Genomic DNA, 26,869 nt, shown 5'->3' on the forward strand with positions numbered 1-26,869 from the left:
CACTTGGAATAGTCCAGGAAATAAGCCATTTTTATAAAAAAAAAAAAAAATCTTTATTTCAGTTTTCTATGATTATGCTGGAGATCTTGTCTGAAGTAAACGAGGACACTGATACACAGCAAGATGTTTTTGTTTTTAAATGGTCTTCTAAGCCAAGATTGGTATCTCTGTGTGGAACTGATCTTCCAAAGGACAGAGACGGTCTTTGATCTTTCTAAACCACTTGTCTTCAAATTCTCGGGAGGATGCAGTCACCAAGGCAGCCAAGGCCGCAGGGCCCACACACTTCACCTCCGAGTGAACTTCGTCTTTGATTCTTTCCGGGACGATGTCTTCTCCCATAACCTGTGGCAGGGAAGGACGGAGGGGGAGGTGTCCCGGTTAGAGGCGGTGGGCACAGGATGGAGGGCACTCAGCAGCTGTGAAGGCTTTCATACCAAACTCTGGAGCAGCCTGGGGACACTTCCAACCCACTGAGCTGCCACACAAGCATTAGAGATGTGAACTTCCCCACTGCCGTCCTCATCCTCCCCCTGTGAGGGCCTAACATGGCAGCTGCACCAGATACAGCGTGTTTGTGGGAAGGCAGCTGAGGTTTTCCCTCCTGGTGCAAGGCTGAAAGTAAGAACTAGGTTAGAATGAGGTGCTGGGGGGGGGGGCGGGGCACAGATCTGTCTTCTATAAGTTCACAAAGTGACAGATAGTAAGGAATCAAGCAGCAAGTTGCTGGGGCCACCCTCTGCCCCCAGAAGTGGACTCCAACCCTCCACAGCCAAAGCAAACTTCGGGCATTGGCACACCCACCCAGCAAAGGCGCAACACTGCTCTCTTCTGGCGAGAACAGCTCTGATGAACTCAGGATCCAGGCCCTGGATAAGACGCCGCTAAGTCAAGGGTCTAGGAAACCTTTATCTACCACACTAGGTGATCAGCCCTACCTTTGGGAATGGCTGAACTCAAATGAAGTTCTAATACATTTCATGTCATTTGGCATGTAAGGTTATACAGTCACCTAGCGGGATGTGGTATGGGCATTCAAGACACATGGACTTGGGCTAGATTAAGATTTCTGCAGCTCCTGAAAAGCTAATGTGTTCATGAAAACCCTAGTTAGAAGCGCAATCTAAGAATGGGAACTGCCAATGAGATGCAGAATATCGATTAAAGCATCAGTATTTCATTGATTCTAAGAAACCCGTTTTTGTATTTCGATATCTCGGAAACCAAGATGTTATCTTATAACCCCTGGTATGTCACGTGTAAATGGCAAGTTATTTTTCTTCTATTGGCACATCAATGCCATAGTCTCAAAACTGATGAATCTTTGAAATCAAAGAAAGTCAGTATTTTTATTATTATTTTATTTTTGAGAGAGAGGAAGAGATAGCCAGAAAAAGAGAATGGGTGTGCCAGGGCCTTTCAGCCACTGTGAACAAACTCCAGACACGTGCGCCCCCTTGTGTGTATGTGTGACGTTGTACACTCACATCACTTTGCATCTGGCTATGTGCCACCTGGAGTTTCAACACTTAGGCTTTGCAGGCAAGCTAAGCCATCTCTCCAGCCCAAAAGTCAGTATTTTTAGATCTGAAATAAAGAAATAAAGCTACTTGGGATGCTGAGACAGGATTTCAAGTTTGAGACTGGCCTGGGAAAAAAGCAAGACGGTGGCATAGTCAATCATCAGCAGACATCAGCAACAGTGACACTCAAGCAAAACAGTACCAAAGAAGAGGACAGGTCAGGACAATGTCCACAAGCTCCCTGATGACAGGGAATTTTAAATTTCTGTATCTCAAAAAATCATAAACATAAGAATATACAAGGCTGGAGATGCCTCAATGGTTAAATAGTTTGCCTGCAAAGCCTAATGACCCAGGTTCAATTCCCCAGTACTCACATTTAAAGACAGGGCTGGAGAGACGGTTCAGTTGTAAAGCCTAATGACCTGGGTTCAATTCCCCAGTACCCAATAAAGACAGATACACAAAGTGGTGCATGCATCTCGAGTTTGTTTGCAATGGCTAAAGGCCCTAGCAAGCCCATTCTCTCTCTTCCTCTGACTGTTTTGCTGTCTCTCTCTGCTTACAATAAATAAATAAATAATTTTGTTTTGTTTGTTTGAGGTAGGGTCTCGTTGTAGCCCAGTTCACCTGGAATTCACTGTGTAATCTCAGGGTAGCCTTGAATTTACAGAGATCCTCCTACTTCTGCCACCCAAGTGCTCAGATTAAAAGCATGAGCCACCACACCTGATATAAAAAATTTTTGAGGTAGGGTTTTATTCTAGTCCAGGATGAGCTGGAATCCATTATGAAGTCTCAGTGTGGCCTTGAACTCTCAGCAATCCTTCTACCTCTGCTGCCCAAGTGCTGTTTGGATTAAAATCATGCACCACCATGCCAGGCTTAGTTTAGCAATTCTTTAAAAAGTTCAGGGGGTGGGGGGGGGCGGGGCATAGTGACATATACCTTTAATCCCAGCACTAGGGAGGCAGAGGTAAGAAGACTGCTGTGAGTTCAAGGCCACCCTAAGACTACATAGTGAATTCCAGGTCAGCCTGAGCTACAGTGAGACCCTACCTTGAAAAAAAAAAAAAAAAAAAAAAAGCAAAAGAATAAAACCAAGCTTAGTAGTTAAATGTGCTTGCTGGGTTGGAGAGATAGATGGTTTAGTGGTTAAGACATTTGCCTGTGAAGCCTAAGGAACCAGGTTCAATTCTCCAGGTTCCACGTAAGCCAGATGCACATAGTGGCATGCATGTGGAGTTCATTTTTAATGGCTGGAGGCCCTGGCCTGCCCATTCTCTCTCTTATAAATAATAAATAAAAATAAAACATTTATTTTATTTATTTATTTTTTTTTTAAGGTAGGATCTCACTCTAGCCCAGGCTGACCTGGAATTCACCATGCAGTCTCAGGGTGGCCTCAAACTCATGGCAATCCTCCTACCTCTGCCTCCTGAGTGCTCAGATTAAAGGAATGTGCCACCATGCCTGGCCAAAATAAAATATCTTAAAGGCACTTACTTACAAAGTCTCACAGCCTGGTGGCCAATTTTCCATTACCCACATAAGCCATATGCAAAAAATGGTACATGCATGTAGAGTTCATTTGCAGTGACAAGAGACCCTGGTATGCCCATTCTCTCTCTCCCTTCTTCCCTCTTCCTTTCTCTTTGCAAATAAATAATAATAATTACTATTATTATTTTTGGTTTTCCAAGGTAAGAGTCTCACTCTAGCTCAGGCTAACCTAGAATTCACTATGTAGTCTTAGGGTGGCCTCAAACTCATGTCCATCCTCCTACCTCTGCCTCCCAAGTGCTGGGATTAAAGGTGTGCGCCACCGAAGAAAGGGCTGGGGAAATGGCTTAGTGGTTAAGGCATTTGCCTCTGAAGCCAAAGGAACCCAGCTTGATTCCCCAGGACCCACGCAAGCCAGATGCACAAGGGGGCACACACGTCTGGAGTTCGTTTGCAGTGGCTGGAGGCCCTGGCACACCCATTTTCTCTTTCTGTCTGCCTCTTTCTCTCTTGGTCTGTCATTCTCAAATAAATAAATAAACAAACAAACAAACAAACAAAAAAGTTTAAAAAAGAAAGGAAAAAGTTAAGCACAATTTACCATATGACTCATTTATTCCACTCCTTGATACGTAACATAAAGAACAGGAACTTAAACACACACATGGTGGTAGTTGAATGTTCTGACTAATTGGTTCCCAGGGGGCAGCAAGTTGGGAACGCTGTGGAGCCTTTGAGAGGTGAAACCTTGGGAGGAGGTATGTACTGGTGGGGAGACCTTGAGCTTTATTAGTCCAGCCCTCTGGGTGTTCAGAGCTAACTCAAACTACTTCCTTCCCATTGATGTGTGCACACCTTTAATCCTACCACTCAGGAGTCAGAGGTAGGACTGCTGTGAGACTACAGAGTGAATTCCAGGTCAACCTAGGCTAGAGTGAGACCCTACCTCAAAAAAAAAAAAGAAAGAAAAGAAAAGAAAAGAAAAAATAGAGGGTAGGCATGGTGGTACACACTTTTTATCCCAGGACTCAGGAGGCAGAGGTAGAAGGATCATCGTGAGTTCAAAGCCACCCTGAGACTACATAGTGAATTCTAGGTCAGCGTGAGCTAGTGAGGCCCTACCTCAAAAAAAAAGAAAGAAAAGTTGACAAAGGTTTAAGAATGACATGTGCATTTCTCCATAGCCATCAAAGTAGTGACAGGGTGAGACAGCAAGCAAACAACCTGTGGCTGGCCACATAGGCTTTTGGCCCACCTCTGTCTACCACTGACAATCTGACCTCAAGAAGTCATGACCTTGGGCTGGAGGGATGGCTTAGCGGCTAAGGCGTTTGCCTGCAAAGCCAAAGGAGCCAGGTTCGATACTCCAGGTCCCACGTGAGCCAGATGCACAAGGGGGCGCACACGTCTGGAGTTCATTTGCAGTGGCTGGAGGCCCTGGCGCGCCCATTCTCTCTCTCTCTCTCTGCCTCTTTCTCTCAAATAAATAACTAAACAAATAAAATATATTTAAAAAAAAAAAAAAAGAAGTCATGACCGCTGTGCCTCAGCCCAGCTCTGCCTGGCTTTACTGATGATAGGAGGCCAAAACAAAGTTGGAAATCAATTAGCTAATTAACTAACAGTACTGAGACAATCAACCAGACGTTTGTTCGGGACGTGAGAAGCAGGCAGGTGCTAACTTGCCCTGACAGCCCAAGAAATCCAGCCCTGCACTCTAGCACACCGCAGGATGATGATGCAGGGGCTGCTGTGGTGACTGCTGGATGTTCAACATCACGTAAGGAGGAAACAGAAGTCCTTCCATAGATGAGATCTGCCTTGCTTAGTACAGGTCTGAGCCCTGCCACACAGCCATGCTGCTGTTTCCATAAACCAGAGGAGTCACAGGGTTACTCACCTCAGTGAAGAACAGCAAAGTGTCTTCCTTGAAGCAGAATCCCTTCATTTTATCTTCAATTTCCTGCTGAGTCCTTAAGTTCTTCTCCAAAGCAAATGATGTTTGCTGAGACTGGGTGAGCTGAAGCAGAAGCCTGAAAAACCCAAGTGTTTCAGAGTGCGGGCTGAACTCAGAGGACAGCAGCGAAGCTATTCGAGGGAATTGACAGCTACGTTGCACTGAGTAAAACAGCACTTTCACTTGCTGGAGACTCATCTTTTTCTTAACCAAAAAGTTAAGGACAAAAGCTGCACAGATGGCTTAGTAGCTTAATGGAGAGATGGCCTGTGAAGCCTAAGGACCCAGGTTCAATTCCCCAGGACCCACGTAAACCAGATGCACAAGGTGGTGCATGTATCTGGATTGCATTTGCAGTGGCTGGAGGCCCTGGCGTGCCCATTCTCTCTCTATCTGCATCTCTCTCAAATAAATAAAAATTTTAAAAAATGTTAAGCAGGTGTGGTGGCACACACCATTTTAATCCCAGCACTCCCTTCAGACGCTGAGGGATGGGCCAGACACAGCTATAGGTGCTGAGAGACTGGTCAGCAAGACACCCAGGTGCCTGCCTCTTGGGATGCCAGAAGAGATCGCTCAGGTAGTTCAAGTGTCATGATCGAGGCAGGATGGCTGCAGTGTCTCCTTCAGCAGGGTAGATGTAGGGAGGCCTGGTGCCGTCCCCCCAGCCCCTGCCCCCAGTTCTTTTCACATTACACACCATTCAAGACCTAACTGTTGAGGAGCCTAATGGAGAAGCCATGAGGGACAGGCCTGGCGGGGACAGGGAGGCCCTGATACAAGAACTAGCTTGATGTATGTGTAATCTAAAAGACCATCACTGTAGCCAGAACATAGAAGAAAAAAAAAAAACAACTACAGTTGAATGGGGTGAAAAGAAGGGCAGGGCTAACATAAATAAGCGTGGCCAGCCATGGTTTAAATGTCCTCCAAAACTCACGCTGAGATTTAACTGCCGTCAGGGCAGCACTGAGAGGCGGGTCGGTGCGATCGCACTCAGGTGGTGGACACAGGATGCCACAGTTCAAGGACAGCCAGGGATACGTAGCAAGAGGCAATCTCAAGAAAAGAGAAAGTGATCAGCAGTACTGGGCACGCTTGTAATCCTAGCACTGAAGGTGCTTGAAGCAGGACTGTTTTGAGTACCAGGCCAGCCTGGGTTACAGACTGACCACTCCATTTCAAACAAACATAAGCAAGCAAATGCGTGATCAGCACAAGCTGCTGTGGTGATGCACTCCTACAATTCCACACATGAGGACTGTGGGCCAGCCTGAGCTACACAGCAAAACGCTGTTTCCAAAGAAGAGGGGCCGGAGAGGTGGCTCAGTAGTTAAAGGCACTTGCTTGCAAAGCCTGATGGCTGGCTCAGAACTGATTCCCCAATATTCATGTAAAACCAGGTGCACAAAGTGGTGCATGCAGCTGGAATTCATCTGCAGTGGCTGGAGGCCCTGGTGTGCCCATTCTCTCTTTCTCATATATCTGTCTGTTTCTCCTTCTCTCTCAACTAAATAAATAAAATATTTAAAAAAAAAAAAGAGGGCTAGAGAGATGACCCAGCAATTAAAGGTATTTGCTTGCAAAGCCTAACAGCCTAGGCTAGATTCCCTACTATCCACATAGCAACAGATGCAAAAAATACCCATTCACAGTCTCTCTCTCTCTCCTTTGCAAATAAAATCAATAAATAAAAACAAAAGAGTGATTGTCATAAATGTATCAATGCTGTTACCTAAGGAATGGGTCCTGACAACAAGAATGAGCTCAGGGCTGGGAGATGGCTCCGTGGCCAAGGCACTCATTATACGTGCTATACATGTTCAGACCCCCAGAACCTATGTCAAGCCAGACGCTGCAACGTGAGCATCTCTAACTCCAACAGGCCTATGGCAAGGAAAGAGGCAAAGACAAGAGAATTCCCCCAGAAGCTCGCAGGCCACCTAGCCTGGTGAACAACTCTGCCGCATTTGAGGTGGGGGGTGAGGAATGACACCTAACGTTGTACGACGCCCTCCACGCGTGTGCTGTGGTATGTGTGAGCCTGTACTTACACATATGAACGCACACACACACACACACATACACACCAGGAAAGGAGGAAAGGGGGGAAGGAAGAAGGGAGGGGGGAAAGGAAGAAAGGAAGGAAAAGGAAAAGGAAGGGCAAGCTTAGCTAATTAATCTCTTGTCTGGTCCTCTACCATGTATGGAACAGAAATGAGGCCCTCATGGAGTCATTGAGGCTGGCACCTTCAGCCTGGGCTTCCTGGACTCAATATTGTAAGAAATAAAATATGAGCCGGTGTGGTGGCGCACGCCTTTAATCCCAGCACTCGGGAGGCAGAGGTGGGAGGATCGCCGTGAGTGCTCCCCTCTTCTAAGCCTGGCTCCTAATTAGGAGCTCTAGCTAGATGTCCCAGAGGTACCCGACTCTCAGTACAGCAAGCCCAAGTCGCTGCCTCCATCCCGAATCCGTCCTGCTTGTCCTTTCAGACTCTTCCGTGCACACAGGGATGGCAGACTCTTCCAAGTCACATCCCTCCTCCTCTCTCCCATCCTTCCCACCTGCTCATCTAGTCACCAAGTCCCAGCTATTCCATGTTGCAAGAACATTCTTCTTCTTTTATTACCCCTACACTAGCCCAGGCAGGACCCCATCACCAATCTTCAAGTCCTTGTGGTCTAAGCTCCAAACGCCTTCTCCCAGCTCATCGTGGCACCGCACATCCCCTCTCTGAATCACAGCTCTGACCACACAGCCCAACTCAAAGCCTTCTAGTATTTGCTGGGCCTCCAGCCCAAGTACCAAATCATTAAGATGACACCCTAGCCAGGGGTGATTGCTGAGGCAGGAGGACCACAAGTTCTTGCTAGCCTGAGCTACACAGTGAGCACTGCCTCAAAAAACCATCAAACCAGCCGGGCGTTATGGCACACGCCTTTAATCCCAGCACTCAGGAGGCAGAGACAGGAGGATCGCCATGAGTTTGAGGCCACCCCGAGACTACAGAGTGAATTCCAGGTCAGCCTGGGCTATAGTGAGACCCAACCTCAAAAAAATCAAAACAATAACAACAAATACCAAATACAATGTAGCCAGGCATGATGGCACACCCAGCACTCGGGAGGCAGAGGTAGGAGAATCGCCATGAATTCAAGGCTACCCTGAGATTACATAGTGAATTCCAGGGCAACCTGGGCTACAGCAAGACCCTACCTTGAAAAAAAAAAAAAAAACAATGAAAATACTGATAAGTTACATTGACTAAGTACCTGTCACATACCACACTGTTTCACTAAGCACTTTAGATAAATTTATTCTCCTACCTCATGAGGTAGGCATTTTCCACATTCTTCCATCTGCTGAAATGAGGAATCTACAGCCCAGAGCGTCCGTAGCTTGTGTAAGGTCAGGTAGCTGGCAAGCAGAGAAGTCCAGCCTCATTGGCTCCACACCAGCAGTTTCCTTAAGTTCTTCAAAATTAGACCTGACTCCAGGTCTTATCACCCTACTTTCTCTGTCCCCTGGGGTTGTGGTCTATAGCCCACCTCAAGCTCCCCCCACATGACTGCTTCTCCAATCCTGCAGGGGTGAACATAGGGACAAGGGAGATGCTGTTTCAAGCAGGGTGGAAGGAAAAGACAGCCGCCCCTGCAAGGTTGTCCTCAGCTCTCCACGTGTACACCAAAGCAAGCACACACACTCATATGCACACACAGTAAAAAAAAATAATAATAATAAAAACCCTCGTGATCCTCCTGCCTCAGGTTCCCAAGATTCTGGGCCTTCACCAGCAGCACTGAGGATCTTTAGCATTGCCTTGTGTCCTGTTTGGTTTTAGTTTCATATCTCTGATCAGCACCAGCTTGGGCATCCTAAATGTTAACAAAATGTGAGAGATAAAAATAAAAAAGAAAGAAAGAAAGAAAAGGGCTGGAGAGATAGCTTAGCAGTTAAGCGCTTGACTGTGAACCCTAAGGATCCCAGTTTGAGGCTCGATTCCCCAGGACCCTCGTAAGCCAAATGCACAAGGGAGCACATGCAACTGGAGTTTGCAGTGCCTGGAAGCCCTGGTGTGCCCATTCTCTCTTGCCTTTCTTCCTCTGTCTGTCGCTCTCAAGTAAATAAATAAAAATAAACAAAAAAAATGAGACATCATCACATGCATTTCTTAGTTACTGTAATACCAGAAGTAACCGTGGATATCCAAGAATCTCAGTGGTATATTCACTTAGGCCAATAAATGACCAGGAGTGAGGTAGCTGGCTCACATGGTACTTCTATTTTTGTTTTTTTGATGGACTTTCCTATTGATCTCCATGGTACTGTACCAGTTTATGTTCCCACTAGCAGTGTATAAGGCTTCCCCTTTCTTCTTTCACCACATACTTTAAAAATGTATCTAAAAAAATATATATAAATCTAGGCAGGAGAGATGGCTCAGCACTTACCTGCAAAGCCAAAGGACCCAGGTTCAATTCCCCAGGACCCACATATAGCCAGATACACAAGGTGGCCCATGCATCTGGACTTCGTTTGCAATGGCTAGAGCCCTGGCCCACCCATTTTCTCTCTCTTTCTTTCCCTCTTTCTGTTTATTTTTCTAATATTTTATTTTTATTTGAGAGGGAGAGGGAGGATGGGTGTGCCAGGGCCTCCAGCCACTGCAAACAAACTCTAGTTGCATGTGTTACCACGTGCATCTGGCTTCCATGGGTCCTGGGGAAACAAACCTGGGTCCTTCGGCTTTGTAGGCAAGTGGCACCTTAACGGCTAAGCCATCTACCCAGCCCTTTTTATTTATTTTTGAGAGAGAGAGGGAGAGAAAGAATGGGTAGGCCAAGGCTTCCAAGTGCTGTAATGAACTCCAGACATATGCTCTACCTTATGCATCTGGCTTACATGGGTCCTAGAGAATCGAACCTGGATCCTTTGGCTTTTCAGGCAAACGGCTCAACCACTAAGCCATCTTTCCAGCCTCCTGTCTGCCTCCTTCTCTCTCTCTCTCCCAAATTATAAAAAATATTTTTAAAATAATAAAATAACCAGGTATAGTGGCACATGCCTTTAATCCCAGCACTTGGGAGGAAGAGGTAGGAGGAAAGCCATGAGTTTGAGACCACCCTGAGACTACACAGTGAATTCCAAGTCAGCCTGGGCTAGGGCAAGACCCTACCTCATAAAACCAAAATAAATAAATAATAAAATAAAACAAATCTTTTTTCCCTTTAAAGAAAATAAAAAACCTTCCCTGAGCTCACTGCCATGCCCTGGCATATCCTCTCAGGTTACCTGGTTCGAATCAGAGAGGCACAAGCTTTCATCTGGGTCTCCCTCCATACCGCTTCTCTCCTGCCTGCCATCCAGTTCTGAGTATTTTTAGGTGCTTTCTTGGCCTTCTGGTTATTACTGCCACTTGCTTCCATGGAAAACACTGAGCTCTCAGGCAAAGTTTCAGGGAAACACAAAGGACAGTCTTTCCCTGGGTGGGGAAAGGAGCATTCAATAGCTTTGTCATTTGAGGTGCAACCGTTCTGTCCCTGAGATGGCGCAAATGATGCTGAGCATGCTGGCTCCAGACTCAAGTAAGCCTCTGCCAGTCGGCCCCAGCTCCAAGGGTCCAAAGGATGCAAGGAGATCAGCCTTTGCAGGTACAGTATCATTTTTTCCACATTCTGCAAACTTGAACAAACAGCAAACTGGAGGTGGAGCACAGTGGTCAGATGGTCTGTGTTAGTTGCTTTCTTTTCCTGAGGAGGGGAAAAAGGCAAAAAGCATTAAGTTGCAAAATGTTTTCCACATAAAAATGAAGGTGTCTAAAGCCCAAGCTGTATATGCCATGAATTTCAAGTATTTTCAAGTACATGTACAAGTCAATCAAACTAAATGTACCTCACGGATTTCATGTTTAAAATCAAAAACCTAGAGAAACACATACTACCTAGCAAAATGGTCCCCAGCCATTCTCAAACATCTTAATGTCATAATAATTCTTACAAGAGTGACTTGACAAAAGTTCACCAAAATGTAAATGGCAGACTAGTTTCAACTTTTACTAAAAGCTCATTGTGGTTTAAGGAGGAATGTTTGGGGTGTCATGTTGACAAGGGTGAACTTATGATGGTTAGTCTTGATGTGTCAATTTGTTTGGCTTGAAAAGCACCTAGATTCATGGAGCATGCCTCTAGGTCTGTCTGGGATGGAGTCTCAAGAAAGGACTGACTAAGGAGGAAGACCGCATAGGCTAAGGTCCCAGATGAAGTAACAGGGGACAAAGGAGAGAGCCAGCCACCGTCAGCATCCTCTCATCTCCCTGGCAGCCAAGACAGTCTGACACGCACTGCCCAAACGAAAATACTCTCTGGCCTCACTACAGGCCCAAAGCCACGGAGCCCAAGAACTGAAACCTCTTTAACAGGAGCTGAAATAAATCTTTTCCTCTCAAACTCATGGCTTTCCTCCTACCTCTTCCTCCCAAGTGCTGGGATTAAAGGCATGAAATAAATCTTTTCTCTCACAAGTTGTCTATGTCAGGTATTGTCACAATGATGCAGTCTAACACAAATCTTTACTGTCTTCAGTGGGATCCTGAAAAAGTAAAAAATAAAAACAGCCAATGTTCTTAGAACCTGGTAGAAATGGTTCCATTTTAATACATGTTGCTTTCTAAAGCCCCATAGGTGCTTTTGTCAGGATGTGAACAAACCCATCTGCACATCTGACTCAGCTTGGCCAGCGCACAGGGCAGCCTTGAAGCTCTCAGCGCTTCATGAGCCAATGTAATTGAACACAAATGTCTTCTTTCCCTGCTGTAGCCAAGGCCAATTATTTCTGGCCAGAGGCGGCTTCCTGGGTTTCTTCTGACCAGAAAACCCTGCTCCAGTCTCCTTAACTGGAACCACCATCTCTTGCCTAACCTGCCATCTGGAAAAGCCCTGGAGTTAGGAAAAAGTTAAGGTTGAAGTCTGCAGAGAGCAGATGGCAAAGCAACACCACCTTCGAGAGCCTATGACGTCTAAGGAAAGCCGGGCCTGCCACAGTATGCAGGAAGCTCCTGCCCGGAGCTGTGAGCATGAAACAGGGACCAAGCTATCCAGCATGCAGCCCAGTGAGCTGTAGACTAGCCAGAGAAACATTGCTTTATTGAGTGCAGAGATGAAGCAAAGCCCCACACTTACTCGATGAGAGCACACCGCATTTTATTAGTACTGTTCAGTATCTGTCCTTCCCAAAAGCCTACCCCAAAGGTCTTACGAGAGCCTGGAACACAGCACTGCACCATCCACCACGGATGTCAGCTACTGAGCAATGGCTTTTATCGTCAGATTGGGCCTTTTATGTCTAATAAGGAACATGCCTAGACCACCCCATAGCAAATGTTCCTCTTCTCCACAACGAGCCCGCAGTACACTGTGTTATTCAAACACATGTTCCCGTTAAGGAAGCAGCTGTATTAAGGTGAAGACGCCATATGCAGACTACGATTGTCCCTCCTTTTAAAAACTTCTTGAGGGCTGGAGAGATGGCTTAGCAGTTAAGGCACTCACCTGCAAAGCCAAAAAGGACCCAGGTTCGATTCCCCAGGACCCACATAAACCAGATGTACAAGGTGGCACATGCATCTAGAGTTTGTATGCAGTGGCTAGAGGCCCTGGCACACCCATTCTCTAACATACACACACACTCTCTGCCTGCCCCTCTCTCTCTCTCTCAAATAAATAAATTAATTAAATTAAATATATCTTAAAATATTTTTGGGCTGGAAAAATGGCTTAGTGGTTAAGACAACTGCTTGCAAAGCCAAAGGACCCAGGTTCAATTCCCCAGGACCCACGTAAGCCAAATGCACCAGGTGGCAATGTGTCTGGAATTCGTTTGCAGTACAGGAGGCCCTGGAGCACCCATGCTCACTCTATCGATCGATCTATCTGGCCCTCCCAAATAAATAAATAAAAGATAAAATTCTTAAAAAATGTTTAAAAAACTTCCTGAGATATACTATCACAATGTAGCCCAGACAGACTGGCCTTTAACTTGTGATCCTCCTGCCTTGGTCTCAGCTTCCCAAGAAGTTACAGTCAAGTGTCACCATGCTTGGTTCCACACTGATTCTGACAGCATGGTCAATAAGCACAAGTCTACTACTGAGCTTGGTTAATACACTAGGCTCTCAGAGTATGACTTATGAACTTCTCTTGTAGCTTAGGTCTACTTAAGTGCCCGCAAGGGATTCCTCCAGAATACCTCAGCTACTCCTTCAATAAGATGATAGTAGTGACAGTCACTTGCGGGCCTGCCACACGCCAGGCACTATTCTAGGTGCTGTATTCATTTAAGCCTCATGACAATCTTTTTTTAAATTTATGTATTTATTTACTTATTTGAGAGTGACAGACAGACACAGAGAGAGAGAGACAGAGAGAGAATGGGCGCTCCGGGGCCTCCAGCCACTACAAGCGAACTCCAGATGTGTGCGCCCCCTTGTGCATCTGGCTAACGTGGGTCCTGGGGAGCCTCAACCTGGGGTCCTTAGGCTTCACAGGCAAGCACTTAACCGCTAAGCCATCTCTCCAGTCTGACCACCTTGTTTTTATTAATTCATATGCATGTGTGTATGGGTGTGCCAGGGCCACTTACCACTACAAATGAATGTCAGATGCTTGTGCCACTTTTTTGTGTCCACCTTATGTGGGTGGCTTGGGAACTGAACAGGCTGGCAGGTTTTGCAAGCAAGTGCCATCTTCCCAGACTCTATCTTTTAAGACTGTTACAAGCCGGGCGTGGTGGCGCACGCCTTTAATCCCAGCACTCGGGAGGCAGAGGTAGGAGGATCGCCGAGAGTTCGAGGCCACCCTGAGACTACAGAGTTAATTCCAGGTCAGCCTGGACCAGAGTGAGACCCTACCTCGAAAAACCAAAAAAAAAAGACTGTTACAGATGAGGCAGCCGAATCACGAAAGGTTAGATAACTGGCCTGAGGTCATAGAGCTAGAAAACAGCAGAGCTATAGTCAGGTAAACTAGCGGTATACACTTGCTTTTCTTTCTCTATTCTTTTCAACACTATAGACTAACCTGTCCCCTACAGAGTGTGTCAGGACAACCACCACCAAGACAAAACAAACACGTGCCAAAGCTAACAACAAAAGAGAGTCGGGGCTCGAGAGACTGCTTAGAGATTAAGATGCTTGTCTGCAAAACCAAAGGACCCAGGTTCAATTCCCCAGGACCCATGTAAGCCAGATGCACAAGGTAGTACATGTATCTGGAGTTCGTTTGCAGTGGCTGAAGGCCCTGGCATGCCCAATCTCTCTTTCTCTTTCTCTCTCTCAAGTAAATAAAAAATAAATCAATAAATAAAAAAGAGCATCTTCAAGTATAGAATTATAAAGAAAGGTGAGAGCCACTAGCTCACTGTCCACTTCCAAACCAGCAGTCCTCTACAGTAGGGGGATGGAAATGCCAATGAACAGCTCTCAAGTCCTGACATGCTGCCTATACCTTCAGACAGGCCTTCTCCTGCCTGTTAATTTACCTGAGCTCTGGAGACCCAGTGTCTGCTGACTGGCAACAGCCTCTCTCTAAGCCACACAGCCCCTATCAGTACCCTAGATGCCAGGCCTCCTTCAACAAGGCAGAGGACAAAGCTCAGCAGTGTGTGTGTGAGAGATGGAGCTGATAGGAAAGCAGAGTGGGTAGTGCTTGGAAAGGACCCAAACTGAGAGGGAGACTAGAAATGCGCAGGATTAACCCAAGCTCACCACTCATGCCAGCGCTGCCTAACCAGGGCCATCTACCTACCTGATTAAAAATCAACCACACTTAGGGATTCCCCAGATGTTTCCTAGGGACCCCTCCCAGATGTAGCAGGGCCACTCTTCTCAGCTCGGGAGCTTTTCTACTTCTGCTCTCTTAAAATAACTATCATAATTTAAAAGAAAATTAACTCCCAATAGTAGAGAAGGGAAAAGAGAGACCCAAACACAGCTGTTCCCTACCTTTGTGTGTGTGTGGCGGGGGGGGGGGGGGGTGGTATGTGAGGTGTGGTATGTGTGCAGGGTATGCATATGTCTGTGCCCAGAGGGCATACCAAGAGCTTGCCGACTGTGGGGTGCACTTGCTATGGGAAATGTCGGGTGACCCCCTCCCTCACTCTAATGCTTATTGTGACTTGAGCTGGAATCTCTTACTGATGCTGCACTTTGACATTCTTTCCCTTCTGCAAACCCCAGGGATTTTCCGGTCTCTGCTCCCCACAGGACTTGGGCCTACCTGGCCACACCTAGTTTATGTGGGTCCTAGAGGTACAACTCAGGTGGTCTCTAAGGCATTCTCAGGCTCTCATGCTTGCACAGGAAGTACTCGGAACCACTGAGCCATCCCTCCAGCTGTTTCCCACCAAGGTTTCCCCACACTGCAAAAGGCTGGTGTTCTAAGCGGTGAGACCGAGAGGCTTGTCTTACCTGCATAAGTGCTTCTAGCTGACCTCTGGTTGGCTACACCCTCAGGGCTCCAGATAGTGCCACCATGCTATATTAACTCCCAGGGAAGCAAAAATAGGCACGATGGTATGGTCGTCACAGACTAGGGCCAGAGGACAGATGAAAGCCCACAGAACTTCCCGAAACAACATAAGTAAGCTTTGCATGTCTTAGCCAGAAAACAGAAATGAGCAGAATCTAGAATTATTAAAAAACAAAAAAAAAAAAAAAAAACTTCCTCTAGCCTTTAAAATTCTACAAAGTCTGAGCTGAAGAGTTGACACCAGCCATTAAAAGCACTTCCTGTATGCGCGTAAGGGTACCCACATCGGTGACCCCAGTCCTGAAGGAGAGCAGAGATGTGAGTGAGAATCACCAAACCCTGTGGAAAAATGACAAGCTCTGGGATCAATAAGAGATTCCAGATCAAATAAGAACAGGCGGAAGAGCAATGGAGTGGGTCACCCAGTATTCTACTCCGACCACCACAGGTGAGCACGCAAGGCACCACCTGGGCCCAAACATGTGCATACACCGCACACACAAAAGCAAGCAAAAAATAAGGTAAGGGCTGGATGGATAGCTTAGCAGTTAAGGCACCTGCCTGCAAAGCCAAAGGACCCAGGTTGGATTCCCCAGGACCCACATAAAGCCAGATGCACAAGGTGCCTGGAATTCATTTGCAGTGGACTAGTGGCCCTGGTATGCCCATTCTCTTGCTTTCTGCAGCTCCCCCCCCCATTCAAATAAATAAATAAAAATATTTTTAAAAATAAATAACATGAGCAACTAGGGGAAAATAACCAACATCTATCCAAGCAACTAGTGGTCTAAGCTACTCAGCAGCAAACAACCTGTTGTGATGCTCACACAAGTGCAATAGTGGCACGCAGCCATGGTGGGAAACCAACTGCTCTTGATTTGGCTAACTGATCTGCTCAGTGGAATAGAACCCACAGCTGGTTCTGGGAAACAAGTCATAACCATAGCCAAAAAATGAGCCTGCTCTCCATTATCAAGCTCCCACCAATTGTGGGCTACAAGAGAGCCTACACCTATTAAATTCTCTCTAAGATAATAATGGTTATCCCATTTATCTGGTACTAACTTTACTTTCAGTTGGAGAATTTGCTTCTCTTTTTCAGATGGATGCAGATCCTGAGGAAAGAATCTGCCCATTGTACCTCAACAGCGCCCAGCTGAAAACAAGAGGAATTGGGGAAATGAGCAAGAGTGCTGCTTTCTTGGTGAAGCTGGTACCAGCACAAAGGTGAAGGATATCAACACAGAGAACACTCAACTCCTACAAAAGCAGAGATCCAGAGACACAGAGGCTCCCAAGACCTCATCACTGAAGTAGACCTAAAACAAACCCAACATGGCTCAGAGAAATTTGCGGAAGAGGGGGCAGAAAGAATGTTAGAGCCACATATTGGGTTATTATGCACAGAAACATTGCCTCTTACCCATAACTGATGGCTAACCCCACAATGCACAACCCATATTCCCCAACAAAGAGGGTCCCTGTGGAGGGGGAAGGCAGGGAGGAGGCTAACAATGGTATGGTACCAACATGACTGTATACACACAGTGTACATAACTAATAACAATAAAATAAAAATAATAAATAAGGACTGGAGAGATGGCTTAGCAGTTAAAGTGCAAGCCTGCGAAGCCTAAGGACCCTGGCTCAATTCTCCAGGTCCCATGTTAGCCAGATGCGCAAGGGGGTACATGCATCTGCAGTTCGTTTGCAATGGCTAGAGGTCCTGGAGCTCCCATTCTCACTCTCTCCCTCTCTCTTTTTCCCTGCCTCCTCTCTGTTTCTAATAAATAAATAAACTATTCAACAGTCCCTGGCATAAGAACGTGTATGAAAACAAGTGGCAAAAACACTCACCAAGTTTGCAGCAATCTCCAATGCTTCCACATGTCTCCCTAGGTGAGCCAGACACCGGGCCTGGCCTTCTTGGACATCCCTTTTCATGGCAAAATTGGTAGGTGACAATTTTTCAGAGATATAGGAGTATTCCTCCAGTGCCTTCTGGCAAATAATTGTTAAAAGGGGGAAAAAAGAGGGGAAAAAAAAAAAGATTTAGCTTATAGGGATGCTTTTTTCCTATGCAGAAAGTCTTATGATAATTAACCTCCAATAACCTAAGGGAGATCTAAGTGTTTGTGTATATATGTGCATGATATGCATGCATGCACATACATGTTTATACATGTATGGGCACATGTGGCATGTGGGTGAGCATGTGCATGGAGGCCAGAGGGGACATTGGTGTCTTCCTCAATCTCTCTCCACCTTTTTTTGTTTGTTTTTCAGATAGGGTTTCACTCTGGCCCAGGCTGACCTGAAATTCACTACGTAGTCTCAGGCTGGCCTTGAACTCACAGTGATCCTCCTACCTCTGCTTCCTGAGTGCTGAGATTAAAGACATACGCCACTGTGCCTGGCCTTCTCGACCATTTTGCTAAATTTTTTAATATATTTTTTATTGATAACTTCCATAATTGTAAACAATGTCCCATGGTAATACCCTCCCTCCCCCCACTTTCCCCTTTGAAACTCCATTCTCCATCATCTCCCCTCCCCCTCTCAATCAGTTTCCCTTTTATTTTGATGTCATCATCTTTTCCTCCTATTATGATGGTCTTGTGTAGGTAGTGTCAGGCACTGTGAGGTCATGGATATCCAGGCCATTTTATGCCTGGAGGGAGCACGTTGTAAGGAGTCTTACCCTTCCTTTGGGTCTTACATTCTTTCCACCACCTCTTCTGCAATGGACTCTGAGGCACGGAAGTTGTGATTGCTTCTCTACCATTTTTTTAAACAATTATGTATTGCGCATGTGCGTGTGTATGGGCCAGGGTCGCTTGCCACTGCAAATGAATGCAAGATGCTTTATTGGATTCACAGTTGCATATGCCACATTGCATCTGGCTTTATATGGCTGCTGGGGGATTGAACCTGGGCTGGCAGGCTTTGCAAGAAAGTACCTTTAGAGCCAGGCATGTTGGTGTACACCTTTAACCCCAGCACTTAGGAGGCAGAGGTAGGAGGACTGCCGTGAGTTTGAGGCCACCATGAGACTACGGTAGTGAATTCCAGATCAGCCTGGGCTAGAGCAAGACCCTACCTCAAAAAAAAAAAAAAAAAAAAAAAGAAAGAAAAAAAAGAAAAAGAAAAGAAAAAGGAAAACAAAGAAAAGAGAAAGTACTTTTAATTTCTGAGCCATTTCCCCAGCTCTCTCCACCTGTTTTTTGTTTTGTTTTGTTTTTGTTGTTGTTGCTGTTGTTTTGAGACAGGGTCTCTCTCTCTGAACCTAGAGCTCATCGATTTGGCAGGACTGGCTAGCCAGCTTGCCTTGGAGATCCTCCTGTCTCTGCCTGCCCAGCTCTGGGATTACAGGCATGAGCCACCATGCCCAGCTTTTACATGGGGGCTGGGGATCCAAATTCAGGTCCTCATAAACTTGTTCAGCAAGCACTTTGAAAACTGAACCATCTTCCTAGCTTGAGACCTAATTATTATCTTTTAATTTTATTATTGGTAGGCAGAGAGAGGGAGAGAAAGAAATGGGTATGCCAGGGACTCTAGCTGCTGCAAATAAACTCTGCTTTTGGGTAACGAAGCTTCTACTTTCAGATGGTGGTGACTACCAGGATGATTTGAAAGTTACCATAGTTGATGCAAGTGTGCAAGGTCACATATGTGCACAAAGTGTCACAAGCATCTGGAATTCAATTGCAGTGGCTGGAGTCCCTGGCATACCAATTCTCTCTCATTAAAAAAACAAAACTGCAAAAACAAAAAGTCACCATAGTGCTAAGAAGTGACAGAGGAAATGTTCAGCACTGAGGCATCTCGATCACACCTTCCAAGGCCCAAGGTCCATTGCAGAAGAGGTGGTAGAAAGAATGTAAGAGCCAAAGGAAGGGTACAGCAGCTTACAGTACAATCTTCCAGACACAAAATGGCCTGGATATCCATGACCTCGCAGTGCCTGGCATTACCTACATAAGATCTTCCTAACAGGAGGAAAAGATGATGACATTAAAAAAAAAAGAGAGAGACTTATTGAGAAGGGGAGGAGATATGCTGAATGTTGGATTTGTGAAGGGGAAAGTGGGGGTGGGAAGGGAATTATCATGCTTTATTTTCTGTAATTATAGAAGCTGTCAGTAAAAAAGTTTTTAAAAATTTAAAAAAATATTTATATAATCTGGCCAGTTAGCTTAGTTGGTTAGAGCATGGTGCTAATAATATATATATATATATATATATATATATAAATAACAGACTTTGAAAACTGGTTTTATTGGGACCTTGCTATACAATTTTTTGCAACAATATCTGCATGAAGATGAAATGGGACAATTATGTGAAGCAGCCTACCAACCAGTTGTTTATTCTTCCCTTTTCTTGCACATTTTCGGGTGCCTTGCACCTGTGACTCAAAGTGTCTAAGCTCAGGACTCACACAAAATGAGGAAACTTGGGAAGGGCTGGAGAGATGCTTGGTGGTTAAGGCATTCTGTGAAGCCAAGCACGCAGGTTTGATTCTTCAGGACCCACATAAGCCAGATGCACAAGGTAGCACATATCTGAGTTCATGTGCAGTGGCTAGAGGCCACGGCATACACATCCATTCTCTCTCTTATCTCTCCCTCTCCCTTTCTCTCTCATTGTGTGCGTGTGTGTCAAATAAATTAATTAAATTAAAGAAACTTAGCCAGGTGTGGGGGCGCACGCCTTTAATCCCAGCACTCAGGAGGCAGAGGTAGGAGGATTGCATGAGTTCGAGGCCACAATGAGAATAGAATGAATTCCAGGTCATCCTGGGCTAGAGTGAAACCCTACCTCAAAAAACAAATTTTAAGGGGAAAGTGTTGGGTGGGGAGGGAGGGAATTACCATGGGTATTTTTTTATAATCATGGAAAATGCTAATAAAATATTTTTTAAAAAACAAATTTTAAATATATAAAAGAAATGGACAAACTGACCTACAGGGACCCCAAAACATAGTTTTGTTAGTTACAAGAAACAAGCTCTAGAGCAACGGCTCAGAAGTTAAAGATGTTTCCCTGCAAAGCCTGACGGCCTGCATTCAACCCTCCAGTGCCCACAGAAAGCCAGGTGGACAAAGCAGCGCATGCGTCTGAAGTTTGTCTGCAGTGTCAGGAAGCCCTGGTGCACCCCTACTCACACGATCAGTCTGCCTCTTTCTCTCTCTCTCCCGCTCTTAGAGAAAGAAGTGAAAATATTTTACTCATGTGGACCCATACAGAACAGTACAGAAAGGCGAGAACATGACTCATGAAAGATCAAGTTCATCTGCACAAGCCACATTCATAACTTCGTGCACTGCCATTTACAGAGGCCGTCACTGGTGAGAGCTCACTTCAAGTACCACAGTCCTACACATGTCGACACGTACCTGATACTCCTGCCGCCTGTAGGCCAGGTCCCCTTTGAATTTCTTCACAGTCACAGCTTCGACCTCGTCGCTGCTCTCTCTTTCTTCATCAAACCACTAGCAATCATAAACACAGCATGCAATACAGAATGAAGCGATGCTCTCCCCAGAAGCAATTTCCCATAATGCAATTGATTAAACCCTAAAAAAGACAGGTCTTCATACTCAGAAGGTATCATGGTGATGGAAAGAAATGACTGCAGTGCTCAGTACTGCAATATCTGTATCATACCTTCCAAGGCTCAGGGTCTAATGCGGAAGAGGTGGCGGAAAGAAAGTAAGAGCCAAAGGAAGGGCAGGACCCCTTACAACATGCTCCCTTCAGACACAAAATGGCCTGGATATCCATGGCCTCACAGTGCCTGACACTACCTGCATAAGACCATCATAAGAGGAGGAAAAGCTCATGTCATCAAAAGTAAGACTGATTGAGATGGGGAGGGGGTATGATGGAGAATGGAGTTTCAAAGGGGTAAATGGGGAGAGGGAGGTTATCACCATAGGATATTTTTTATAATCATGGAAGTTGTTAATAAAAAAATATAAAAAAATTTTTAAAAAGACATGTCTTCAGAATAAGCTTCAAGGGAAAACACTAAGCAGAGAATGGCTGTATTTTGGGCTAGAGATGTAGCTTGATTGTATAAAGTGCTTACCCAGCATGCACAAAACCCTGGGTTCAAACTAAGCACCCCAGAAATCAGATGTGGTGGTTCACACTGGTAATTCTAGCACTTAAGTGAAGGCAGAAGAATCAGTAGTTCAAGGTCATCCTTGGTTACAGAGCCACTTGGGATTGTCCAATATACTGTAACCCAGGCTGACCTGGAATTTATGATCCTTTTGCCTGAGTACTCCCAAGTGCTGGGATTACAAGTATGGCCACCACATTGGCTAAAGAGTAACAATCTTGCTGAGCGTGGTGGCGCACGCCTTAAATCCCAGCCCTCGGGAGGCAGAGGTAGGAGGATCGCCGTGAGGTTGAGGCCACCCTGAGACTCCATAGTGAATTCCAGGTCAGGCTGGGCTAGAGTGAGACCCTACCTCAAAAAACCAAAAAGAAAAGAAAAGAGTAACAATCTTAATGATAGCCCAGTTTAAAAAAAATAATTTAATTAATTATTTGACAGCGGGAGAGAGAATGGACGTGCCAGGGCCTCCAGTCACTAAAACAAACTCCAGACGCGTGCGCCCCCTTGTGCATCTGGCTTATGTGGTTCCTGGGGAATCAAACCTGGGTCCTTTGGCTTTGTAGGCAAACACCTTAATCGCTAAGCCGTCTCTCCAGCCCAATAGCCCACCTCCTACTGTAATTACCACAAGAATAAACATACCATCATTTTTGTGTATGTGCTGTGGGCATGTGTGTGTAGACGCACATGGGCAGAGGCCAGAGGCCAACATCAGATGTCTTCCTCCATCATTCTAACTTACGTTCTGAGGCACAGTCTCTCAGTGGACTTGGAATTTACTGATTTGGAATCTTCCTGTTTGTACTCCCCCAGTTCCAAAGAAATATCTCATATACACATAATAAAACACACTGGCTGAACAAAGTCTATACACCACTAATTCAAATGCAGCTGTCACTCCTCATGAGATAATGAGCTGATATCTACACTCATCCCCAGCTTCTTCAATCTGTTTCTCTTCACTCTGAGCTACCACAGCGGGGAAAGCCAGGAGCCAGCCTTTTCTGCTCTCCCTCAAGAGCCACACACAGCACAGGTACTTGACCCATGACCCTCAGTCCTCTACAGCTCTTAGTCATATGTTTTATGTAGCCATTCACAACTTTGTAACAATAATGGATGAACCTCCAATCAACTGTCATCACCCTACGAGGAAGTGATGGTACAACACTGGCTTGCACATATGTATGTATGTATAATTTTGTTTGCTTTGGTTTTTCCAGGTAGAGTTTTGCTCTAGCCCAGGCTGACCTGGAATTCACTATGGAGTCTCAGGGTGGCCTTGAAGGCAAGGTGATCCTCCTACCTCTGCCTCCCGGGTGCTGGGATTAAGGGTCTGAGCCACCACACCTGGCTCTCATATATATATATATTTTAATATTTTTTGTTCATTTTTTATTTATTTATTTGAGAATGACAGACACAAGAGAGAAAGACAGATAGAAGGAGAGAGAGAATGGGCGAGCCAGGGCTTCCAGCCACTGCAAACGAACTCCAGATGCGTGCGCCCCCTTGTGCATCTGGCTAACGTGGGACCTGGGGAACCAAGCCTCGAACCGGGGTCCTTAGGCTTCACAGCAAGCGCTTAACCGCTAAGCCATCTCTCCAGCCCTCATATATTTTTTCTCCCAGGAAACCCATAGGCTTGAAGAATGCAGGCAGATGATAAGTGGAGGGAGAACGGAGGGAAGAAAGAACTCAGTAAACAAGTGTATTGGCTATTTTGCTGTGACAAAATGCCTGACAGAAGCGACCTGAAGGAAGGAAGGGGGTAGGGAAGGATGTATCCTGGCTCACAGTTTTGGGAATATGTCACAGCAGCTCAGAACATGACAACTTGAGCTCACGGGTGGCCTTTTCATCTTTTTTTAATTTTGTTGTTTTATTTTAATTTATTTGAAGTGACAGACAGAGAAAGAAAGAGGCAGATAGAGAGAGAGAATGGGCGCACCAGGGCCTCTAGCCACTGCAAACAAACTCCAGACGTGTGCGCCCCCTTGTGCATCTGGCTAATGTGGGACCTGGGGAATGGAGCCTCAAACCGGGGTCCTTAGGCTTCACAGGCAAGTGCTTAACCACTAAACCATCTCTCCAGGCCCCTTCTCACATCTTGAGAAATCAGGAGGCAGAGCAAATGAGCCTGGCTATGTCCTCCAAGGCCTGTCCCCAGTGACCCACCTCTGCAGGGCGAAACAGGCAAAGCAGGCCCACTGGTAGCATACACACAGCCTGTGGGGGACATTGCAGATCCAAGCCCTACTCAGGGCAGGCGCGCATGGGGAAGGCAAGCAGTGCTGAAGGCTGGAACGGAAGCTTTCTGACCTAAACCCCTAAGTTTTAGTCCAGCAGAAACCAAAGTGACTTCAATAAGCCCCTTTGAGCTTGTCAGCAGTATAGTTTCTTTTTTTCTTTTTTATTTATTTATTTTTCAAGGAAGGTTTTCACTTTAGCCCAAGCTGACCTGGAATTTACTATGCAGTCTCAGAGTTGCCTCAAACTCACGGCGATCCTCCTACCTCTGCTTCCCAAGTGCCCAGCTTCATTCATATATATATATATATATATATATATATATATGTATATATATATATATATATATGGTATGTATTTTTCAAATTTATTTATTTGACAGTGGGAGAGTCAGATAGAGAGAGAGAATGGGCGTGCAAGGGCTTCTAACCACTGCAAATGAACTTCAGACACATGCGCCACCTTGAGCATCTGGCTTATGTGGGCACTGGGTAACTGAACCTGGGTCCTTAGGCTTTGCAGGCAAGCGCCTTAACCACTAAGCCATCTCTCCAGCCCAAGCAGTGTAGTTTCGTATCCACATAACATGTGCTATGTGGACAGCTGTCCGGGTGTTACTTTGTAAGGTTACAGCTCACCACACTCGACAGAACTTTCCTATGCACTATCTCACTACATTCCCTCAATGACCCTGGACTGTTTTTCACAAGTGACAAACGAGGACCTGACACCTTAAAAACAAGTGGTAAAGCCAGCACTAGAAAGTGACAGTCCTCAAGCAAGCTCACTCCCTGTACTTAGTTTCCATGACTGAATTCAGGTGACTTTGAAAGACTCTAAGTAATGAGAAAATATATTGAAATAAAAACACACTTCAGTCACTTCCCAGTGCCTGGCATCAGAAAGCAGTTGAGGAACAACTGAGACAAACTTGTAATGGAACCCAGCACAGAGTTTCCAACATTTCAGGTTTCCAAAAGTATTCGTGGTGGCTGGTGAGTTGTGCATCACACTCAGTAATCCCGGACTAATTCAAAAATATTCACGCAGTTTCTATTTTGAACAAAACTGTTAGGCACCGCAGAAAGTAACAAGCTAAGAACTGTCCTGTCACCATTTGGCTCTGTGGGTCTAAGGACTTTATGGGAATGCTGACAAGAGCCTTAATAGAACTCAAGGAGGGGAGAAGGGTAAGAGGAAAAGGAAAAGAAATGAGAAAAGCCTTCCTGAAGGAAGAGGCAGCATTTAAGGTGTGCGTGACAAAAGGGCATGCTGGAACACTGACCATCTGGACCCGGATGGTGGACAAGGAGTTAGTTCACTGCACAAAGGTAGGCCGGTTTGGGGGATGGAGAGATTGGCCAGTCGTCAAAGTATTTGCCTGCAAAACCTTACAACCCAGTCCGATTCCCCAATACCAAGTAAAGAAAGCCAGATGTACAAACTGGAGCATGAGTCTGGAATGTGTTTGCAGCAGCTGAACCACTCTCTCTCTCTTCTATCTCGCTCTGCTTGCAAATAAATAAAACTGTTTTTAAAATAAAAAATTTAAAACCGGGCATGGTGGTGCACACCTTTAATCCCAGCACTCGGGAGGCAAAGGTAGGAGGATCGCCATGAGTTCGAGGCCACCATGAGACTACACAGTGAATTCCAGGTCAGCCTGGGCTAGAGCAAGACCCTACCTCGAAACCCCCCCAAAAAATAAAATAAAATAAATAAATAAAATTTAAAAAATTAAAGGCTGGAGGGATGGCTTAGCTGATAAGGCGCTCATGTTCAATTCCCCAGGACCCACGTAAGCCAGATGCACAAGGTGGCGCACGCGTCTGGAGTTCCTTTGCAGTGGCTGGAGGCCCTGGCACGCCCATTTTCTCTCTCTCTCTCTCAAATAAATAAAATAAAATTTAAATTTTTCTTTAAAAGGTCGATTAAACAAAAACAACAACACTAGGATGGGCAGTTTCCGAGCCCCTGGCTCTGAGGGCTGCCGGATGGAGGCGGCGCAGCCAGCCCGGGGCGCGGGGTGTCGGGCGAAGCTCCCGGGTATCCGAGGCCCGGAGCCCGCCGTCTCTCACCTGCGGCTCGCAGCGCTTGGCGGCGTAGGGCGCGGGCGGCCCGGGCCGCCGCTCCGGCCTCTCCTCGAACACCGAGTCCTCAAACTCGCCGCCCAGCACCCAGCACTCGGCCTCCATGGAGCGGCCCCCTCCGTGGCGGCCAGGCCGGAAGTGGCAGGCGCCGGCCGAGCGGGGCATGCTGGGATTGGTAGTCTCTTGCGGGGCCGATTTGGGGTCGCGAGAGCGCTGAGATTTTCAGACTTCAAGGTTTGGCTTCTCCGTGGGAGGGGATGGATAGAGCGACCTTTACCTGCGCGCATCGGAAAGCACGAGCCCCGGGGGAGATGTTTAAGCCTAGTAAGAACCATTTTGTACAATATTTGTAAGGATTGAGAGAGAGGAAGGGAGAGTGTGTGAATCGGCATGCCAGGGCCTCCAGCCACTGCAAACAGATTCCAAATGCATGTGTCATTTTGTGCATCTGGCTTTACGTGGGAATCGAACTTGGATCATCAGGGTTTGCAGCTAAGAGCCATCTCTCCATCTCAGTAAGAACCATTCTTAAACCGATGACAATCTTCCCTGCTTTGTGTCAGGCACTGTTTTCATTTTATTTTGTCCTTTCTGTCTTCTTCCAACAACACCCTTGTGGAAGACAACAATTAGCATTTTGCCAGGAAGATGGCGTGTGAAGAGGTCAGGTCAGGTAAGCTTGTCACCTTATATTATTGTTGTGATGAAAGAGCTGGAAAAAAGTTCACGCTGGGCGTGGTGCGCACGCCTTTAATCCCAGCCCTCGGGCGGCAGAGGTAGGAGGATCGCTGTGAGTTTGAGGCCACCCTGAGACTCCATAGTGAATTCCAGGTCAGCCTGGACCAGAGTGAGACCCTACCTCAAAAACAAAAAAAAAAAAAAAAAAAAA

At 46.0% G+C, this 26,869-nt stretch overlaps 1 protein-coding gene across 2 annotated transcripts; it reads right to left on the minus strand.

Moving 5' to 3' along the window:
* Positions 1-26,086, minus strand: LOC101597317 (uncharacterized protein C8orf76). 2 transcript variants are annotated; one of them, XM_045142753.1, is made up of 6 exons: positions 25,969-26,086; positions 20,910-21,005; positions 17,365-17,505; positions 10,277-10,734; positions 4,927-5,059; positions 1-345 (listed from the first exon to the last, which is right to left on the minus strand). In XM_045142753.1, the coding sequence occupies exons 1-6, from the start codon at positions 26,083-26,085 to the stop codon at positions 148-150; spliced, it is 1,143 nt and encodes a 380-aa protein (XP_044998688.1). In that variant the 5' UTR covers position 26,086; the 3' UTR covers positions 1-147. The 2 variants fall into 2 exon arrangements, with proteins under 2 accessions (XP_044998688.1, XP_044998687.1); XM_045142752.1 differs by having other exon boundaries at positions 17,365-17,508.
* Positions 26,087-26,869: the final 783 nt, after the last annotated feature.

Source organism: Jaculus jaculus, chromosome 2 (genome assembly GCF_020740685.1).
Source record: "Jaculus jaculus isolate mJacJac1 chromosome 2, mJacJac1.mat.Y.cur, whole genome shotgun sequence".
NCBI lineage: Eukaryota > Metazoa > Chordata > Mammalia > Rodentia > Dipodidae > Jaculus > Jaculus jaculus.

Excerpts from the sequence above, each read along its gene's own strand:
- LOC101597317 (XM_045142752.1), bottom strand. The coding sequence starts at position 26,085 with ATGGAGGCCGAGTGCTGGGTGCTGGGCGGCGAGTTTGAGGACTCGGTG. Across the intron at positions 21,006-25,968 it reads CCAAGCGCTGCGAGCCGCAG|TGGTTTGATGAAGAAAGAGA; the intron begins GTGAGAGACGGC and ends TATGATTGCTAG. Across the intron at positions 10,735-17,364 it reads TGGAGATTGCTGCAAACTTG|GAAAAGAAAGCAACTAACAC; the intron begins GTGAGTGTTTTT and ends TCCCCTCCTCAG.